We start from the raw sequence: 18219 nt of genomic DNA on the forward strand, positions 1-18219 counted from the left end.
TCTGTAAGAAATTTTAATAAATGTTTGTACCACATGAATTTCATTCTGATCCCACTGCATAGCTCTTTCATATCAGATAAAATGTCATTGAAAGAAATTTCTTCGGGAGGGACATTTGTAGCAATACTCTCCTCAGAATCAAAATGTACAGATTAAGAGAAACTTCTTTGGTACAACCTCACTGCTAGACTGACTGATTTTCTGACTGCAAAATCCTGTTAGAATGAGAAGGAACTTTTTTTTCCTTTTTCTACCAGTAGCTTGAGAAGACCAGGGAAAAAAAAAAACAGTAATCAGTCCCTTCACAAATCCAAGTATGTCTGCCCTATCCATGGAAATAGTAACAGGTGACTGGAAGTTTTTCTTCACTAAGCATATTCTCCCCAGCAATGTCTGACCCTTGCACATCGACCCCTGCAGTGCATCACCATCCTTACTAAGTGAAGATCCTTTACCAGCTTCTTTTTCAGACATTGAGAAAAGTGGTGCTCCCTTGCTTACTATGGCCATTCCTGTATCTGCAGAGGACTTGGCTAACCCCTAGTCTTTGGTGGCTTGGACACTATACCAGGAGAAAAAGATGGGGGGGGGGGGTTGAGAAACAAACTATGACCACTGTACTCATTCATCAATGACTGAAGCAGACTCGCAGCCAGACTAACCCTTAAAAGGCTCCTTCACAATGTTTTTTTTTTCTTTTTGTGTGCTGGGGAAGAAAGAACCACAAAGACCAACTGCTGCTCCATCAGTAAGCTGAAAAGAGGTCTGAAATGCAGGTAATGAAGTCTCAGAGAGTTGGTAAGAAGAATGTCAGGGAATTAGTTGTTCTGCAGTAAATAAATAACTATAAATCCCCTACAAGCACAATATCTTGTCTCAAGACAGAAAAACTTCAATAACAATAACAGTTTTTAATCAATTATAAATTTTCCTCTCAAAAAGTTTACACAAGCAGCAATATAACAACTATACTATTACACGGCATTAACAGCCCAGGTCACTTGGTTTCTTAGTAAAAGTAAATTGTCAGAAGAATTACAATTTTTAATCGTAAAATTCATAAAATAGGAAGGCTGTCTCCAATGTGGACATATATGCCCAGCCACTGAATGATTTCCAGCCGACTGACAGAATTCATAGGGCCCACTGAAAAGCCACTCACTTCAGCAGCAAAAAAGATCTGAAATAATCTGGTGCTCCAACTGCCATTTATAAGGAACGTGTTGAGTTCTCCATACAGTTGGAGTGCATGGATGTCACCCAAAGCTTTGAAAAGGTTCAGGTACAGAGGATAATACCAAAATAGTTTAGGCTACTGCAAAAATGATCCATGTATGAACATCTATTCTGACTGTGCAATATCAAGTCATGAGTAACTTAAAATCTCTGTACAGAAAATAAACACATAAAAAGTGCAAATTGGACTAGTTATGAGTTATTTTGTTTGGAATACTGGTAAAGAGATTTATTTTCCAGTAGAACTACCATTCATAACATATGTATAGTGATTAAGCTCTGTATTTTGTAAGTAAAAAAGCAAGCACCAAAATGTTTTATTTATGTCTTTGAAAGAACAAATCAATGCTGTATTTCAGGAACAAGGATCTTCAGGCTTTTCTCGATCGATAGGAACAAAATAGACTTCTTTGTTATAATCACATGGCTTGTAATAGAAAAACTCTGAATCTTCCTGTGTCTTCTTGCAGCCAGAACTGAAATTTTTAAACAGTGTAACTTTGATTTGTACTAAAAATTGCTGATTCTGCAAAAAAGTAACCAACAAAAACATTATATCATGTTTGTACAGAATTACTGAAAACTAAAAACATATTACAGTTTCACAAAATACAGCAGAGAGAATTAAAAAGCAAGATCAATATGTTATACTATGATTTCTTTCTAAAATGCAAGTCTAAATTGATTTGACATTCTTTACTTAGGTTCTATGAATATTAATATTGCCATCACTGATTTTAGAACTGAAAATGTCTCAGGTATTTACATTAGATTGTTCATCATTTAAACACTATTTGATAGATGAAAGGCTGCAACATAGAAAGCAGGTGAAAAATAACTTGTTTGTTCAGACAAGATTGCTTCATCTAAAAGCAGATGTAACTGTACAATCCATGTTTTTATTCCATGCTTTAAGAAATAATTTTAAGGACAGAAAGATAAAATAAGAGTATAATGCAAACAAGGATTGGGAAAGTTAGACAGCAATGAGATCTACAACTAGCTTAAAAATAAAAGTAAATAAGATGGCTTGAGCCTGGGGCATTTTTGTTGTTCTTGTTTATTTGTGAATTCACATTTTATTTTCTTTAGATTTTATTTAAACTTGACACAGTTTATATTTTATTTAAACTGGTCTTCTATTGTTTCTCACTAAGCAGAATACAGTAAAGAACTATTTATGTCTTCAAAGGTGCCAGATGCTGTTGAATCCTGGGGGGAGTGGCACTTAGTGATCTAAAAAGGGCAGTTTTTTAAAAAATATTTAATTCCTCAACATAGGTTCACTTGGAGGACATTTTAAGCCTAGCCAATTTCCCTTTTGGTGCTTGAATTAACTTTTCCTGATTGGTCTTCCCTATCCCATGGCTGATAATTGTATATTAGTCCTAGTGAGAATAACTGTGATCATACCATAGATAATTGGAGGGGACCTATGTAAGGGATGCACCATTTAGGAACTGCCTCTATCCATTATTGGCACAAGGGGCAATCCTAGGGTGCATTCTGTTTAGATACCTGGACTGAGTATTTATGATGCCATTTGACTTGCTGATGTTCAATAGGTCCATCAGGACTGGGTCAGAGGATGCCTTGTATGAAATATATAGGTCACCTCTTAGCACTCTTTAGGATACCAAGTATAGTGACATACCTCTCAACTGTCTAGATTTTTACATAATGTCCAAATTTTTGCCTCATATTATTGTTCTGTTCCTCATAAAACTTGTAGTTTTCTGGCAAAACATTAAGGACTGAAGTCACTAAATAATAACTGACATTTGAGTTTCAGACTTCATATCCTTCGGAAAAATGCATGCTTAAACAATGCCTTTTATTCTAGCAAATGTCTAAGTTTATAAAAGCAATATTTAAAATGTGTCCCTATTTTTTTACCTTTGTCCCCCATTATTTTTGGTTTAGTCCAGATTTCTTGTGCTTTGAGGTTGACAGGTATGTATAGTGATAAGGCTTTGAAGTGGTCCATGCAAGAACTATTATTTAGGACCTGTATCTTTTTAATAAGGTATCTCTGTGGGCATTCCAGTTGTTGCATGTGTTTGGACAGATACATGCTAAATTGGGCATTATACAAAATGATTGACCTAATGATTGCTTTGCAAAGGGGGACAATAACATCTCTAGATGTAGTCACAATCAATTTGTTCATAAGCTGTGCAATATAGAAAGACTATCTTATGACACATGCTGGTCGAAAGTTAGGCCACTGTCCACACAAGTTCCCAAATGCCAAACAACTGGGTCATCTCTCAGGATGGTATTGTCTTTTTGGTAGTTCCCTAGGGCAGACAACTTCCCAAGGGATATGATAATGTATTTTCAATTCATGATTCTGGCACCAATTACTCATTGTGACAAACCTTCCTGCATGAAGGTTAAGTCATTTGGGGATTCAATAACTCTTCTTAGCTAACTCTTCTTAGCTTGCAGTCATCTCAAACTTAGTCAGCCAAAGCCATTTGGTATTAACTTTTACTTCCAAGAAGTAGATATCAAACAGGAAAAGTTTCAGCACCGAACCCTGGGGGTGTCCATTGGTGACTGGTCTCTTTTTTGAGGTAGCCTCTCCTATTTTGATCTCCTGCATCCTGTAAGCCAGTTGGCAGTCCATCTAGTTATGTAAGAGATCATTTCCAGTTTAGTCATACCTAATCTCTCATAGCATCTCTCTCTCACACACACACACACACACACACACACACACACACACACACACACACACACACACACACACACACACACACACACATTTATTATAGACACACTATTCATTACACAGAATTATGGAATCTAGCAACAAAAAGACCATGCCCCACACATTGCTCTATACCTCCCTGATCCACAAATTGCCAAATCTATTTAATCAAGAGCTTATATTCTCCTTTACTTATTTATTTAGTTACTTATTTTGCTAACCAGGTTGGATAACTTTTAGAGGAGATCCACAAACACTGACTGGTTAAGTAACTTGCCCATTTTCACACAGTAATCAAACATATTTTGAGAAAATGAACCCCATGACCTCAGAAGGAATCTTGTTAGCAGCTCACAACATTGATTCTCTAATTAAACCCCAAGACTGATCCCCTACTGGAAAGTGCTAGACTGCCACTACACCTGAAGACACCATTTCTTCAGGGAAGTTGGGACACAGGCTTAACAAGTCTTTATATTTCAACTGTCACCACCTCCTCACAAAACATCTTAACTTCTGACCCCTTCTTTTTGCAATTTTTTATTTTGTATTTTCCCTGAAAAAATGCTATGAAAGTAACATTTCCTAACACCCTTGGAATTTAAACATCTAAACCGGGCCCCTCCCCCCCACACAACACTTATTTTCTACCCAGCTTCAGCTCTCTTTCTACATAATACTACACAGCCAGTGCATTAACTCTCTTTATTCACAGGATTTCTCATGAAGACCATACAGCTCTTTGGCTACCCTTTTCTAGGCCAGATCCATTCTGTCTACATCCTTGAAATGATGTGTTTCAAATGTATAACTTACTTATTTTCATTTAACATGCTCCTTCTCCTGTTTACTTATCCATCTGTGTCTAATTCCTATAATATACCTGTTGTTCTGAGACCATTCATAATGTCTTGGCTTAGAAAATGTTTAAAATAAAAAATTCAATAACTTGCAGTCAACACCCGTCTCTCTGTACTCAATATTTTAATACAACAAATGCTGGTCATTACTAAAGTACGTTCATTTACTCATTATGTTTGCCTCACTATACTGAATAAGTTTCATAAACTCTGGCTCCCGGCTTGTTTACTAACACAGAGAAAGCACAGTGTTGCTTTTCCTTTCCCTTGCTTTGTAGCACTAAATATCTTGTGTAAATATCAGTGTAACAAAAAAAAAAAAAAAAAAAAAAAAACATCAAAAAATTCATTTGTCCAGGATATGCTAATGACAGCATTAGAAAAGTTACAATCAATTAATCTAAGTGTTGATTTCATAACACCAATGCAGATTTACTAAAACCGGTTAGTATACAATAAGATGCAAACCAAGACCATGACAACCCTCTATTTCCACATTTCTTAAAGTCCTGCGCAGATTCAAAAGATAGGACATTCTATTTTAAATGAACAAAAGCTAATGAATGGCTATTTGTCTGCAACTGGTATTTGATGGGCAGAGGGCATCCACATCTTTGTTTCATATAATCAATCCCTATCACTCAGTTCAATGTTAACAGTTGTTTTAAAGGCAATTAGTTAATTTATTACACAAAATATAATAACATTCAGTTAAGAATGTTAGCTTTTTTCTTATTCAGAATGATCTCTGGGGGCAGTTAAAATGTTTAAAATACCAAGAATGGCAATTTGTCTGAAATTAGTGTTTAATGGTAGAAACACATATACACACACCCACCCACATGACTTACTCTTTCTCAACTGAACGGCCACATGCAAGCACACACATTTACCTTCTCTCTTGACGTAACTGCTAGCTTAAATTCCGCTTGAGAGGGCACAATGTATTTACATCCGCTTTGGTGTACGTGCATGTGACCACACAAGGTCCTCCTTAAAGGAGAAGACACTTGCATTGCAGAGTGAAGAAGGTTTCTTTTATTTTTTATTTTGTTTTAATTATCGACCTGCAGCTGTAAAAATGGGAGAGAGCTCACCCCCCACCCCCCACCCTATGGTTCCGACAACTATGTATGTCTTACTGCTTTCTAAAGTAAACATCATGGAGGGAAGAGCCCCATAATGTTTGGACTGGAACTTTAGTACTGTGAGAATTAAGACTGAGGGGGTTGAGTCTTTCTGCTAAGTGTTATAGATAGTTTTGACGTAGAGAAGGCCATATTGTTATAGAATCCTTTTTTGATGAACTGATTATAAAAGAACAGTGCTCAAAGATGTATTTTTAGCCTTGCTCCCTTCTCCCATCCTTAGGCACTTCTACTTTTATCTATAAAACTGGGAATGGATCTTAAACAAAAATCAGACAAAATAACATTCTTTGAAGTGCTGCCTGCCCATGACATAGATGAGACTTAAGTACTCTGCGCTATGGTGTTCAAAGCATGGTATCAACCTCTGGTGAAGAAGTTGAGGTATCAAGCATCCATTTAGAGGGGTGAAAACATATATTACTATGATGTTTCCACATTTCTAAATGGGGAACCAAGACCTTAAGCAACACGTTTAAAAGATTCATGAGCAAGAGTTTCAAATAGATGGAAGTTGGCTCATCGACTCAAGAAGGGAATCTTAGCTCTTGCTTCAAGGTAGAGGCAATGAAAGATAAGTCAATGAGGAAAAGTTGCAACAATTCATATTCCCCACAGAAGGCTCAAAGGGAAGAGAGAAAAAAGTGGCAAGGCTGCTACAAAATAATGGCTGCTGAATACCACTGAGACTGGGACTAGAGGGCCACTGTCTAGTTACTGAAGCAGTTGTTGAAACATAACACACAGAGAAGCATATTTGAAATATCAAAATAGTGGGGTTTATGTGCTGCAAGAAGAAGGTAAGGAGAGGGTTATATCGATTTATTTTCAGAATGAGGTTAGGTATCAGAACAATGAAAATAACATGTAAGCAGTAAGGGACAGCAAGCATTCTGAAAAAACATAGTATACAGGATAGAATGATTGCAATGTCAAAGCAGTGTGGTTTATAGTCTACAAGATGGAAGGAGAGGGCAATGGTGTAAGGTGAGAATAAGGCTAGGTAAGCAGGGATGGAGATGAGGTAGTCTAAGTTGCTCTAGAGGCAGGTTATAGCATCAGATTTCACATTGTGATGATTACATATATTCTTTTAAATAAGAAGAAAAGTCAAGAAAATGATATATGAAATACAGTACCTTCAGTAGTAGGTAAAAGATACGGTGTTAATTATGGGGACATGAATATGACCTGCTTTTGCTGGACCATTTATTTATTTATTTATCTATCTATTTATTTATATTTGTTTACTAAGGTAGAGCACTGATCTCCGTGGACTGTTTTCAGACTCAGCACAGGAACACAACATACTGTTGTGGTAACAGTCTACAGCAGGATTATGTCTGATGGTGTGTGTGCAGTATACTGTCAATAGTGCTTTACTGTTAGAACCCATCCATTGTAAATATTAGTTTATTCTACTCAGGGCATTTTCGAGTCACATTGAGCATCAGACACACCCACATGTGCCACACTAGAGGGAGGGAGGGAGGAATGGGTTATAGTCATCATCATATGTAAAGGTGATGAGGGACACAAGTGTATATGTATGTCTATGCACACTGCGTGAGAGAGATAGCATAGTTGAGGTGGTTGTCCCAAAGTTGCAGGTATTCTGTGTCATATATATTTAATTTATGTGTGGAATTCTACTATGTGACTGTGGTCTGATGTATAGGTGGACATCCCAAGGTGAATGGTAGTCTGTGTCATATATGATTCCTTACTGTAATGTATTTCGGATTCCACTTTGTGAGCATGATCTGCAGCCACCATACTGACATGTTGCAACAGAACTTGTGTTCACCTCTGATACAGATGATGTGCTGCTGGACTGTGACCTTGATGAGGTCAGCACATAGGCTGTTCTGCCAATGGAGCATGAGAGTGAGAGATTTGGCCTGCCACAATGACATGATGGAGTGCGGTACACACTCAGATACAGATGAGGGCTATGTACCCTGTCATGGGTCCTCTACATGGCTGTCAGTATATGACATTCTTGACCTCATGCAATGCTACCAATTACTCTTTTGGTGGGGTTGGCACTTGCAGTCTTCCACATGGGCACACTGTATGGCACTAGAGGCTGCAGTAAACTAACCATTACTCTATCCCTGGCTTCCATGTAATCACAAATGGCATATAATATAGCAATGAGGTACATCCTGGACAGAGTTGTAGTGAATTGTGCCTGAATGATACTGTGGCCAGCTACTTCAGATCTAGTGTTGAATCTGCTGTTATAGCTGTAGAGGGACCATATCTGAAGGTTGGAGCCATGGGGGATCCCTACTGCACTATGGATGGTGAGCACAAACAACTGTTTTGCCTCATGTTTTTATATTGATGAAAACACACATTTAATCTTTATTGAGGGTAGATGCACCCCCAGAATGAAGACAGATGGTGTCAACAAACTCTGACTCTGGTGTCTCTTTTTCTTCATCATCATCAGTCCCACCACAAGTACCAACACCTTGTATAGGGCCAAGGTGAGTGCGTTGTGACTGAGTATGAGAAAGAGTATGTGTGTGTGTGTGTGTGTGTGTGTGTGTGTGTGTGTGTGTGTGTGCGCGCACACAATCCACAGGTAAGAGTGGCTCTAAAAATCAGGGCATCCTGAAAGATGTGAATGTACTCATCTGCCATTGCCCACAGATATCCCTCTATATGGAAGCAGCCCATTCCTCCCTCATCAAAACAAGTAGCACAGGGCAGAGATGAAATGCTTGGGAAGGAGATGATTCAAAGTGCTCCAAATAGCATGGAGTAATCCTCCCAAACAGTAATTCCTGATGCAGGCAATACATTTGTTTGTGGGAGAATTCAGTGGATACGTAGCCTACAAGCATAATGACTCAGTGTTACTGTAGATGCCACACTACCAACCTTATACTACTACTGCTACTCCTACTATTACTACTACTGCTTCTTCTACTACTACTACTGCTATTACTACTACTGCTACTGTTACCAGTACTACTACTGCTACTACTGCTAATGCTACTTGTACTAAAACTGTTACTACTGCTACTACTGCTATTACTTATACTACTACAAGTGTTGCTACTGCTACTACTACTAGTGTTGCTACTGCTGCTACTACTACTCCTACTCCTACTGCCACTACTACTCCTACTGCTACTACTACTGCTACTACTACTCCTACTACTGCTACTAGTACTACTACTGCTACTACTACTACTGCTACTGCTACTACTACTCTTACTGCTACAACTACTGCTACTGCTATTACTACTGCTACTATGACTGCTACTGCTACTCCTACTACTCCTATTCCTACTAGTACTACTACTGCTAATACTACTACTGTTAATACTACTACTGCTATAGACACTTTCCCCACATTTGCAGTCTATAGGAGGGGGTGAATGAAACAATATATGGGCACATCACTTAAACAGTAATGGCATAAAGGAATGTTGACAACAAGGCCATTCAATGCATGCCTCTGTACTGTACTGTACTGTGTGGGCTTGCCCCCCGCTCAGCAAAGGTAACTCTCAGTACCGTACTTGCAGCTACTGTGTCAGTACTCTTAGCATCCAGATAAGCAATAATTATAGGATTTACTCAGTATACTGCACTTGATTGAGGTAATGCTCCCACAGAGGACAACGCAGCATTAGTGCTGCAGCTGTGGAGTGAAGTATTAGCAAACTGAACACCTTCATAAATTACAATGTCACCACTGATAGGGACACATACACACAGTCCTCAGCCTAAATCTTAGACTATATTACTTGCATAGTATACAGGGGAACAAACCTAAAAATGTGTTTTACTAACCTGCCATATCATATTCCCTGCACTTTCCTTACTATTGTAGTCGACTCTATCTCTGTTTACAGTAAAACAGCAAAAATGAAACAAGTATCATTTATAGCATCCAGTGATACAGCTCTATCAGTCTTTTGTAGAGTAGGACAAGCTCTGCAGATATATTATGCTTGCACACTGACATGCAATCTACATGTTCATGGTATACAGACATTATAAATTTGCAGGGAGATGATTAGCTCTGTCTGGCTGGACAGCATGCTCATTGCCTCATGGTGTCTGCTATATAAGAGGGTGCCACATTCCTGTGCAGTGGATGCTAGCTCAGGCAAGGTGGACGTGGGTGGGGGGTTTGGATCATGTAGGAGCTGCAAGGCAGCATATTGACCGTTTAGCACCCTACCATATGCTCATATGGATGATATATTTACTTGGCATAGTGCTGGAATTTGTGCTATACCCATGTTCTGTCCTCTGGTCCATAGCAAATAACATTACTGAGATTGTCAAACACCTGCTGATATGTTGGTAATGATTACTTTTCTGCCTGTCGTACATCATAGAGTCATCAAGGGCATGTTGTGTTACATAAAGGGCACCACTGTCCATGTCCCCATGTCATGTAGATTCATAGATATTTACTAGGCTATTGATTTGTAAGGATCTTAAGAAGCCTAGTCTAACATTCCCATGGTAGTTTTTATCCCTCAAATTTTGAATAAAGTCATCCAGAGACAAGCCGAAGGAGGGTATATTGGGATGCTTACATATTTCTCTTATTCATTTCTCTTATTCATAACGGACAAGGGTGCCAAACTGGGGCCTGCATTTCTAGTTACCCATCCATTCATCCAATTTATGTTTGAATAGAGTAAGAAAAATACTTTACTTTGTGTGGATTCATAGATGTTTCATAGAAGTGGTATACTTTTTGATATAAATTTATCCCTCCAACATGTTCTATTCATTTTGTATAAGAGATTGATATCCCTTGAGTGGGTGTTTATGATATCATTGCACTTGCAAATGTGTAATAAGTCAGACAGAACTGGGTCTGCTGAAGGCATGCACCAGGCAAAGGTTGCCTTTCAGTAGCCTGTATAATACCGAGAAGAGGGCAAGGCTTTGAAACAATTTGCATAGCTTTTATGATTTAGACCCCGATTTTTTTAGTAAGAAAGCACGTGGTCATTCCAGTTGTGACAAGCGTCTGGACAGGTACATACCAAAATGGACATTATACTTAATGATTGGCTTAAATCAGAAACATCCATAGTCTTTTTTATTTGTGTGCTTCACCCTCTGTCACTAATATTTTAAGATGTTATTCAATGCCTGTCATTTTATTTCTATTCTATTATTTTAAAAAAATTGTGCTATATCTCCATGGCTATGCTAGCGGTGTAGTACTGGTCCTCACCCCACCATAGTCCCCATACTTCTCTAGCCAGCACACTGTTTATTTATTTATTTATTTTATGTAAATGTTTGACCAGGTTAGTCCCACTAGGCCAGTGGGTTATTTTTAGTGGGGACTCAAGGTGGTATTCATGCTAACTAGAGATAATTTGGCCAGCGCATTGGAGAAATTCCCTTACTATTTCAGTAGAGGGGCCTGTACTAATTAACTTACTGTTGACCTTGATCCATCAGAGACATGGGGCCAGACCAGGGGTGAATATGCGATCTCCCATCCAATGCTCAAGGATTCTTTTGAGTAGGGCCAGTGATGAACTCTGCTTCACAATGATGGAGAGCTTCTTCATCAATGTGGGAATTCTCTGAGACACATATCTGTCTCTCCTGCACGTTTTATTATGTCATAGACAAAGTTAAGGTCCGTAGATCTAGTGTTTCTGGTGCTATTTGTTTTTTGAATGCACAAGAGATTTGTCAGAGATGGATCTGAGGATGCCTTATATGTTAAGCATAGATCACCTCTCAGTAACCTGTAGGAGACTGAGTACAGAGATAGGGCCTTCAGACAATCAGTAGGACAGGATATTCATACCCTGGATTATCCTGATGAGGAACCTTTGATGGAATTCCAACTATTGCAAGTGCCTGGTTAGGTGCTTGCCAAAGAAGGCATTGTACTCAACAATGGGTTGATAAGGGCAGAGTAGAGTGGTACTATAACTTCCTTGGACCTGGATGACATATGCTTGCTTATGAGTTGGGCGACATAGAATATTTTCTTACTATTGTGGCTACATATTGGTCGAAGGTCATATTACTGACTACATATACTCCCAGACCACTAACTATTGGGTCAGTTCTTAGGGGTGTTTTATCAATGGAGTAATTAGATTGGGTGGATGATTTCCCAAAGGACACTGTAATGCATTTCTTCACACTGAGTTTTAATCCATGGCTTTGGCACCAGTCATTTGTTTGTGTTAAGCCCTCCTGTAGGATCTTGCTCTTGTGGGTTAATCTACGATAGCTCCCAATTTACAGTCATCTGCGAACTTGGTGAGCCAGAGGCATTAATCTTTACTTCCAAGAAGTCAATGCCAAACAAGAGCAGACCAAACATGGACCCCTGGGGTACTCCACTGTTGACCTGACTACTGGTGGAGGTGGTCTCACCAAGTCTGACTTCTTGGGTCCTACGTATGACCCAGGCAGAAAGTCAGTGAGTTATGTAGGGATTTATGTCTAGTTCCAAGAGTTTGTCAACAATATCTGAGTGGGGTATTGTACTGAATGTCTTGGTCAGGACAAGTTAGGCAGCATGCACCATTTACCCCTCATCCATAGCCTGGTTTTGCATATCAGACTTGTCAGGCTAATGGGCTTGTAGTTCCTGGGATCGGTTGATGGTCCATCCTTATGAAGATGGATGACCATTAAGGCCCTTCCTTCACCTGGTATGAAACCTGTTTTGAGGATTTAGTTGAAGAGTGCTTCAAGTGGTTCTGCTAGGTCATGTTTTAGGCTATTTAGGAAGCAGCCAGGGATATGATCAGGGGTCACTGAAGCAGTGTTTTTGGCCTTAGTTAGCACTACTAGGACCTGCTTCTGTTTATAGATGGGGAGATATGCTAGAAGGGATTTCACAGGTGGTAGTGGGGGGTGAAGTCAGAGTTAAATTTATCAGCCAGTTGATTGGCTGTATCACCCTGGTCAGTGAAGGTTGGACCATTTATCACCAGTTCTGAACACTGCTGAGTGTTATCTTTAAAGTTCCTGACATAGCTGAAGAAGGCTTTGTGATTGTCCTTAGCCTGGGAGGTTATTCTGACCTCGTAATTGGCCATGTTGGTTTTTATTAGTCCTCTTAGTTGTTTGTTTAGTTGAATCAGAGAGTTCTTTTCTCTGTGAGAGTTAATCTTTCTGATTTTGGCCATGACTTTTTTCTTTTGTTGCATACCATGTTAAGGTAAAGATTCTACCAGTAGGGTTTGTTTTTGGTGTTAGACCTGAGCTTTCTTCTGGTAGGTATGACAGCCTCATTACAGCCATTTGCTTGTTTGTACAGGATTTCTGTAAATCATTTTGGATAGGTAGCTGTGTTCTTGGGGTTTGGGGGAACTGTGAATTTTGACAAACTATCAATTAATAGGATATAGTTTACTTTAGAATAGTTCCTAACTGTTATGGGTCTAGTTGGGTTTTCCAGGATGATTTTTATTTTGAAGGAGACAGATTTGTCGTCTGACCTCACTAATGATCTGTTGCGGGGTGGTGGTGGTGGTGCAATACTTTCCTATGTTGGTGAGTACTTGGTCCAATATGTTTGATCCTCTGCTTGGAGAGCACACTATCTTTACCTCAGTGTTTGTGTTGAAAAAGTCCAGGAAATGTTCTGCCTGTGGGCTAGAGGCAGTGTATATTTCCCAGTCTATAGCTGAGTAGTTAAATTCTCCATTGAATAGGGTATTTGGATGGATGGTGAGCACCTCTAGTAGGTCTAGGTAAGAGTTATGAACTTTGTGGATCAGAGGGAGTGACCTGTAGCTGACCAGGACATGGTAAGGAATCTTGTCTATGGAGACTTGCAAATGGACGAACTCCAGGGCATCGTTCTGTTTAACTAACCCCCTACTTTAGCCCGTGTCTGTGTTGTTGTTTAGTCTAAATGTGTGGAAGGCACTTCCACTCCTGGAGTACTTTCTGCAACTTTAAATCAGCTCTCAGTGACAAACACAGACGTCTACATTCTCCAGACTGAGGAGAGCTTGCAGGGTGTGGATTTTCTTGCTTAGGCTCTGAACATTGAGCAGTAACACCTTAAGGTTGCATTGATTTTTTTTTGTGATATGTTTGTTTTTGCTGAATGGGAAAGTCTGACTGGCCAGAGTCCCTTTTCATTGGATGCCCAGGGAGAAAAGCTCCATCACAATACATTTATATTAAGTGAATTTCAGACAGTTTTCAGAAAAAAAACAAAAAATATCAGTTACATTTCTCATAAAAGAACAAACAAACATAGTTACAAGACAGTTATGTACAATAAAGTATTTACAACAATATGTGTAAGTCTAAATAGTTCTGGTAGCTCTAAATTCTTGCAGGAAGTAAATGGATTTATAATGTAGAAGGGAAGACATAAAAAAGTTGTGCTCTTACATTTCAATACAGAAAGGTTTGTAAAGAGTTCAAGAGATATAATGAAGACTATAGTTGAGAAGTAAGTTGTAAAATTATGTAGAAGGGGAGATGTTAGTATTGTATAGGAGGCTAGTGGTAATGGCATATGAGTGAGAGAAGAGGGTATAATATTAGCTCTGTCTAGGCTGCCTGTTACAACCTGGTGCATCTGGAATACAAGAGGTGCAATAGAGTTAATGCTGCGGTACTAAAGGAGACAGGAAATCATGTAGAACCAAGAATTGCTAAAAAATGGCCAACTGTGAAGCTTTCTTAAAAAATGTCAGCATAATTAACTGGGATGACATTTGGTACAGGGTGGTAGAATCACTGGGTTTTACAACAGCTTTTGTGTGTTCCCTAATACATCTAGGGATTGAGAACTTTCACCAGTTAATTAATAAGTTCTGAATCACTGAAACTGTTAAACAGATTTATGGTTAAGGTAGAAAAAACAAGAACATTTATACTTAGAATTTGAATATGTTTGTACCTGACAGAGACATTGAAAGAAAAAAAAAAGAGCATTGCTGCTTTTCAGATCAGGTGCTATATTCCAAAGAGGACATTGTTAAATATTCTTTCTGATTTATGCAACAACATTTACACTTTGAAAAAAGTTTATGAAGGAAGGAAATTGGGACTTGCAAGCTTTGAAAGAAATTGTTGAAAAAATTAAACATTTACCATGTATTGAGAGCACTGATGGGGTATGGAGAAATGTTTTTTTACTATGGCCAGGAAAAAAAAGGGTCTATGTAAGTTTATTGAATGTCCAAATTGTTGAAACCCATACAGTTGAGACCATATGGTTGACAGTTTGGTTCGTCAAACCATTCTAACTGAGATCGCTGTATAATAGGGATCAGGGAATTTGCTCTTTCCCCCACTGTAGTGAGATCTCAGAGTTGGTATAAATAATTAACGGGGGGGGGGGGCTTGCTCCTCTGCAAAAACATTGTTTGTGTTGTTTGCAGGTGTTGTGTGGATTGTCAACCATGTGGGTTTCGACAATTAGGATGCTTAATAAACTAACATAGATCCAAAAAAAATGTGTTTTTTTTTCCCTTGTGCTGATATGAATCATTTAATTAATGAATGCAATAGACGTTGTAACTGTTGTGAGGAAAAGTGTCACAGTACAAAAAATGTGAATTAATGTGCACTTGATGTGGTAAGAAGGGCACTGGAGGATGAACTATGTGGGCGAGGCACAAACTAATGATACAGACATAGTTTGGAAATGATTTAACTAAGAATGAAGAAGATAAAAAATATAGATCTGAAAATAAGTGAGGAATAGCAAGTTGGGAAAAAGGGGAGTGAAAAGGTGATGTGAGCAACTTAGGGCTTGGTATCAAAAAACGAAAAAAGAAATGATACAGTAAAACAGGTTTCAGTTATAGCAAAATGAAAATGAAGAAGGAAAGCTACTGAAGGTCACATTTCAATAGGAGGCTTCATCAGGCACAAGAAAATGATTAGGAAATAACTTGTTAGTAGGCTTCAACAAAAAAAAGGAATGGCATACTATTTCAGTTACATTCTTTTTTAATATGCATTTTTGTTGAGTTTTAAACATAAAATGGTAATATATCTTCAGCTATATCACTAGAAGAAAGCTATTTACAGGTTGAAACTTACTGACCAGTGTTGTAAGAGGCAGGAATTGGGTAAAGAGGGTGGGGGTGGGGGGGGTCACAAATACACTGATTGCTGTTACATGATATTTTGAATGTTACATTATTCTTTCTAATGTTTATATTTTCATATAACAAAGCTTTCTCTTTGATTTTCTAAGCTTTTTGAGTAGGTTAAAACTGTGAAAGACTATAGTAATATTACAAAGAAGTAGGCCAATTGGCATCACAAGCCAAATGGAAAAAGAGACTGGTTTAAAGGAGTTAGAAAAGGATTAAGTAAATTGGAAAAATAGCATAGTGACCTGGCATTTGAACTTCAAAGGAAAGATAAGTCGGTTAAATAGCATAGTGACCTGGCATTTGAACTTCAAAGGAAAGATAAGTCGGTTTCAGATCCAAGCTGACGTGGTGTGTTTACCGAATGAAAAAATGAATTGTGGTAGAATCTGTGAATGGTTAGCAATGCTCTGCTTGACGAAAAAAAGTGAAGTTTCGGAATGTTCAGGATAAGGGTGTATTACTAAAGATGCAACTTTAAGCAAATGACATCAAACAAAGTCAGGAAGTGTGCACAAACCCTTGCTCATAGCAACCAAGTGACCCAGGGTATACAACAAATGAAATATGAAAGTGCAAATGAAAAGTAAGCAATTGACATTCCAAATGACTGTACGTAAACAAACTTGGACATGTAATAACATTGACTTAAATGCACTGAATCAACAGGTCCAGCAGATGGACAAAAAATGCAAAAAGAATGAAAGCCTTGTTAGCATGCTGCAGGAAGAAGACAGAAAGTTTCTTTGCAAGATGTATGATGCTGTTTTTGAGCTAACTTCTTCTACTTCTACTTTCGGCTTTTCCCGGTTAGGAGTCGCCACAGCGGATCGCCTGACGGCTCATGATTGGCAGTAGAGTTTTACGATGTCGAGTTGGCAGCCCGGTGCCCAAACTTCCACAGAAGGCACACACACACGCACACACTCATGCCTAGGGCCAATTTAGAGTGCCCAACCCACCTACAGCATGTCTTTGGGATGTGGGAGGAAACCGGAGCACCTGGAGGAAACCCACATGACAACAGGGAGGGCATGCAGACTCCGCACAGAAGGCACCCCAGCTGAGAATCGAATCAGAGAAATTCTTGCTGTGATGCTAAAGGAAAAAATCTGAAGGCAGAAAATAAAATCCAAATCGAATTTTTGGATTAAACAAATTGTAAATTAAAACAAATGTCTGTTAACCCTTGCTTCTCAAGCTGAGCTCATAACAAGAAAGTCATGCTACTGTAACAGACCTGCACAAGGAAAATAATTCTCCCAGACAAAAGGAAGAGACACCAAACTTCTGAACTACAGAGATGCAATGGATATAGAGAACATCAGCGATATTCAGGTTTTGAAAAATGTAGAGAAAACCGTACAGAATTGTACTGAGGGTCAAATGTGTGAGTATGTAATGTGATCATAGTATAGACACAGAACCTGAAGTTGCAAAAATAAACCTAAGTGAAGCTGGCAGTGTACAGAGCACCTCAAATGTTTTGAATGTTGAATAAGTTGTCTGATGTAAGTTATTCTCAGGAAGATTCACAAGCGTGAAAAAGGACGAAGTATACATTCCTGCAACATGAAAAAGAAAGTGGCCTTGTAAAAGAAAACTCAGTAAATGAGCCAACAGCTGAGATACAGCTCATGGTACAGGATTAGGCTATCAAATAGTCTGATGTCATGGAAAATGTTTTTCTGTGTACGGAAGTAGAAGGCATAGCCAAATACGCAACTGCTGTAAAAGCTGTGTGTTGCAGCAAAGGTTCTTAAAAGCACAGTTGAGCTGTAGACTGGAAAAGAAAGAACTATACAACAGAAAATTTTAGATGGAATTACTGTTGACACAAAGCCTAGACAAAAACTAAGGAATAGAAACTGACAATACATTAAAGGAAAAACCCTGTGGCATAAATCTGGTACAAAAGTTGCACTTTTGCATCATATGGTGTATCAGTAAAAATACAATCAGTTGTTTCAGAACCTTAAAGACAACAGACAATGTGGGTGGTTCTGATGCTGAGTAAAAGTGAAACAGTGGAAGGATACCATAGTCTCCAGCACAGCAGATGGTAATGGAATAAAAACCCACAGAAGAAAGATTTTTGTGCTACAACAATAGCCAAGGTTCTTTACTTGATTCACATTATATTTCATAAGAGGGAATTA

General features: G+C 38.6%; 1 protein-coding gene across 1 annotated transcript in view; it reads right to left on the reverse strand.

Annotated features, from left to right (window-relative positions):
- Positions 1-1435: 1435 nt before the first annotated feature.
- LOC122794492 (ribonuclease Oy-like) overlaps positions 1436-18219 on the reverse strand; it is a 348959-nt gene continuing 332175 nt past the window's right edge. Inside the window, exon 10 of the mRNA XM_044062940.1 lies at positions 1436-1762. Coding sequence (XP_043918875.1) covers positions 1592-1762 — 171 coding nt within the window. The 3' untranslated portion in view covers positions 1436-1591. The remainder of the gene's footprint in view (positions 1763-18219) is intronic.

This window comes from Protopterus annectens, chromosome 1.part0 (genome assembly GCF_019279795.1).
Source record: "Protopterus annectens isolate FY-2018-M chromosome 1.part0, PAN1.0, whole genome shotgun sequence".
Classification (NCBI taxonomy): domain Eukaryota; kingdom Metazoa; phylum Chordata; order Ceratodontiformes; family Protopteridae; genus Protopterus; species Protopterus annectens.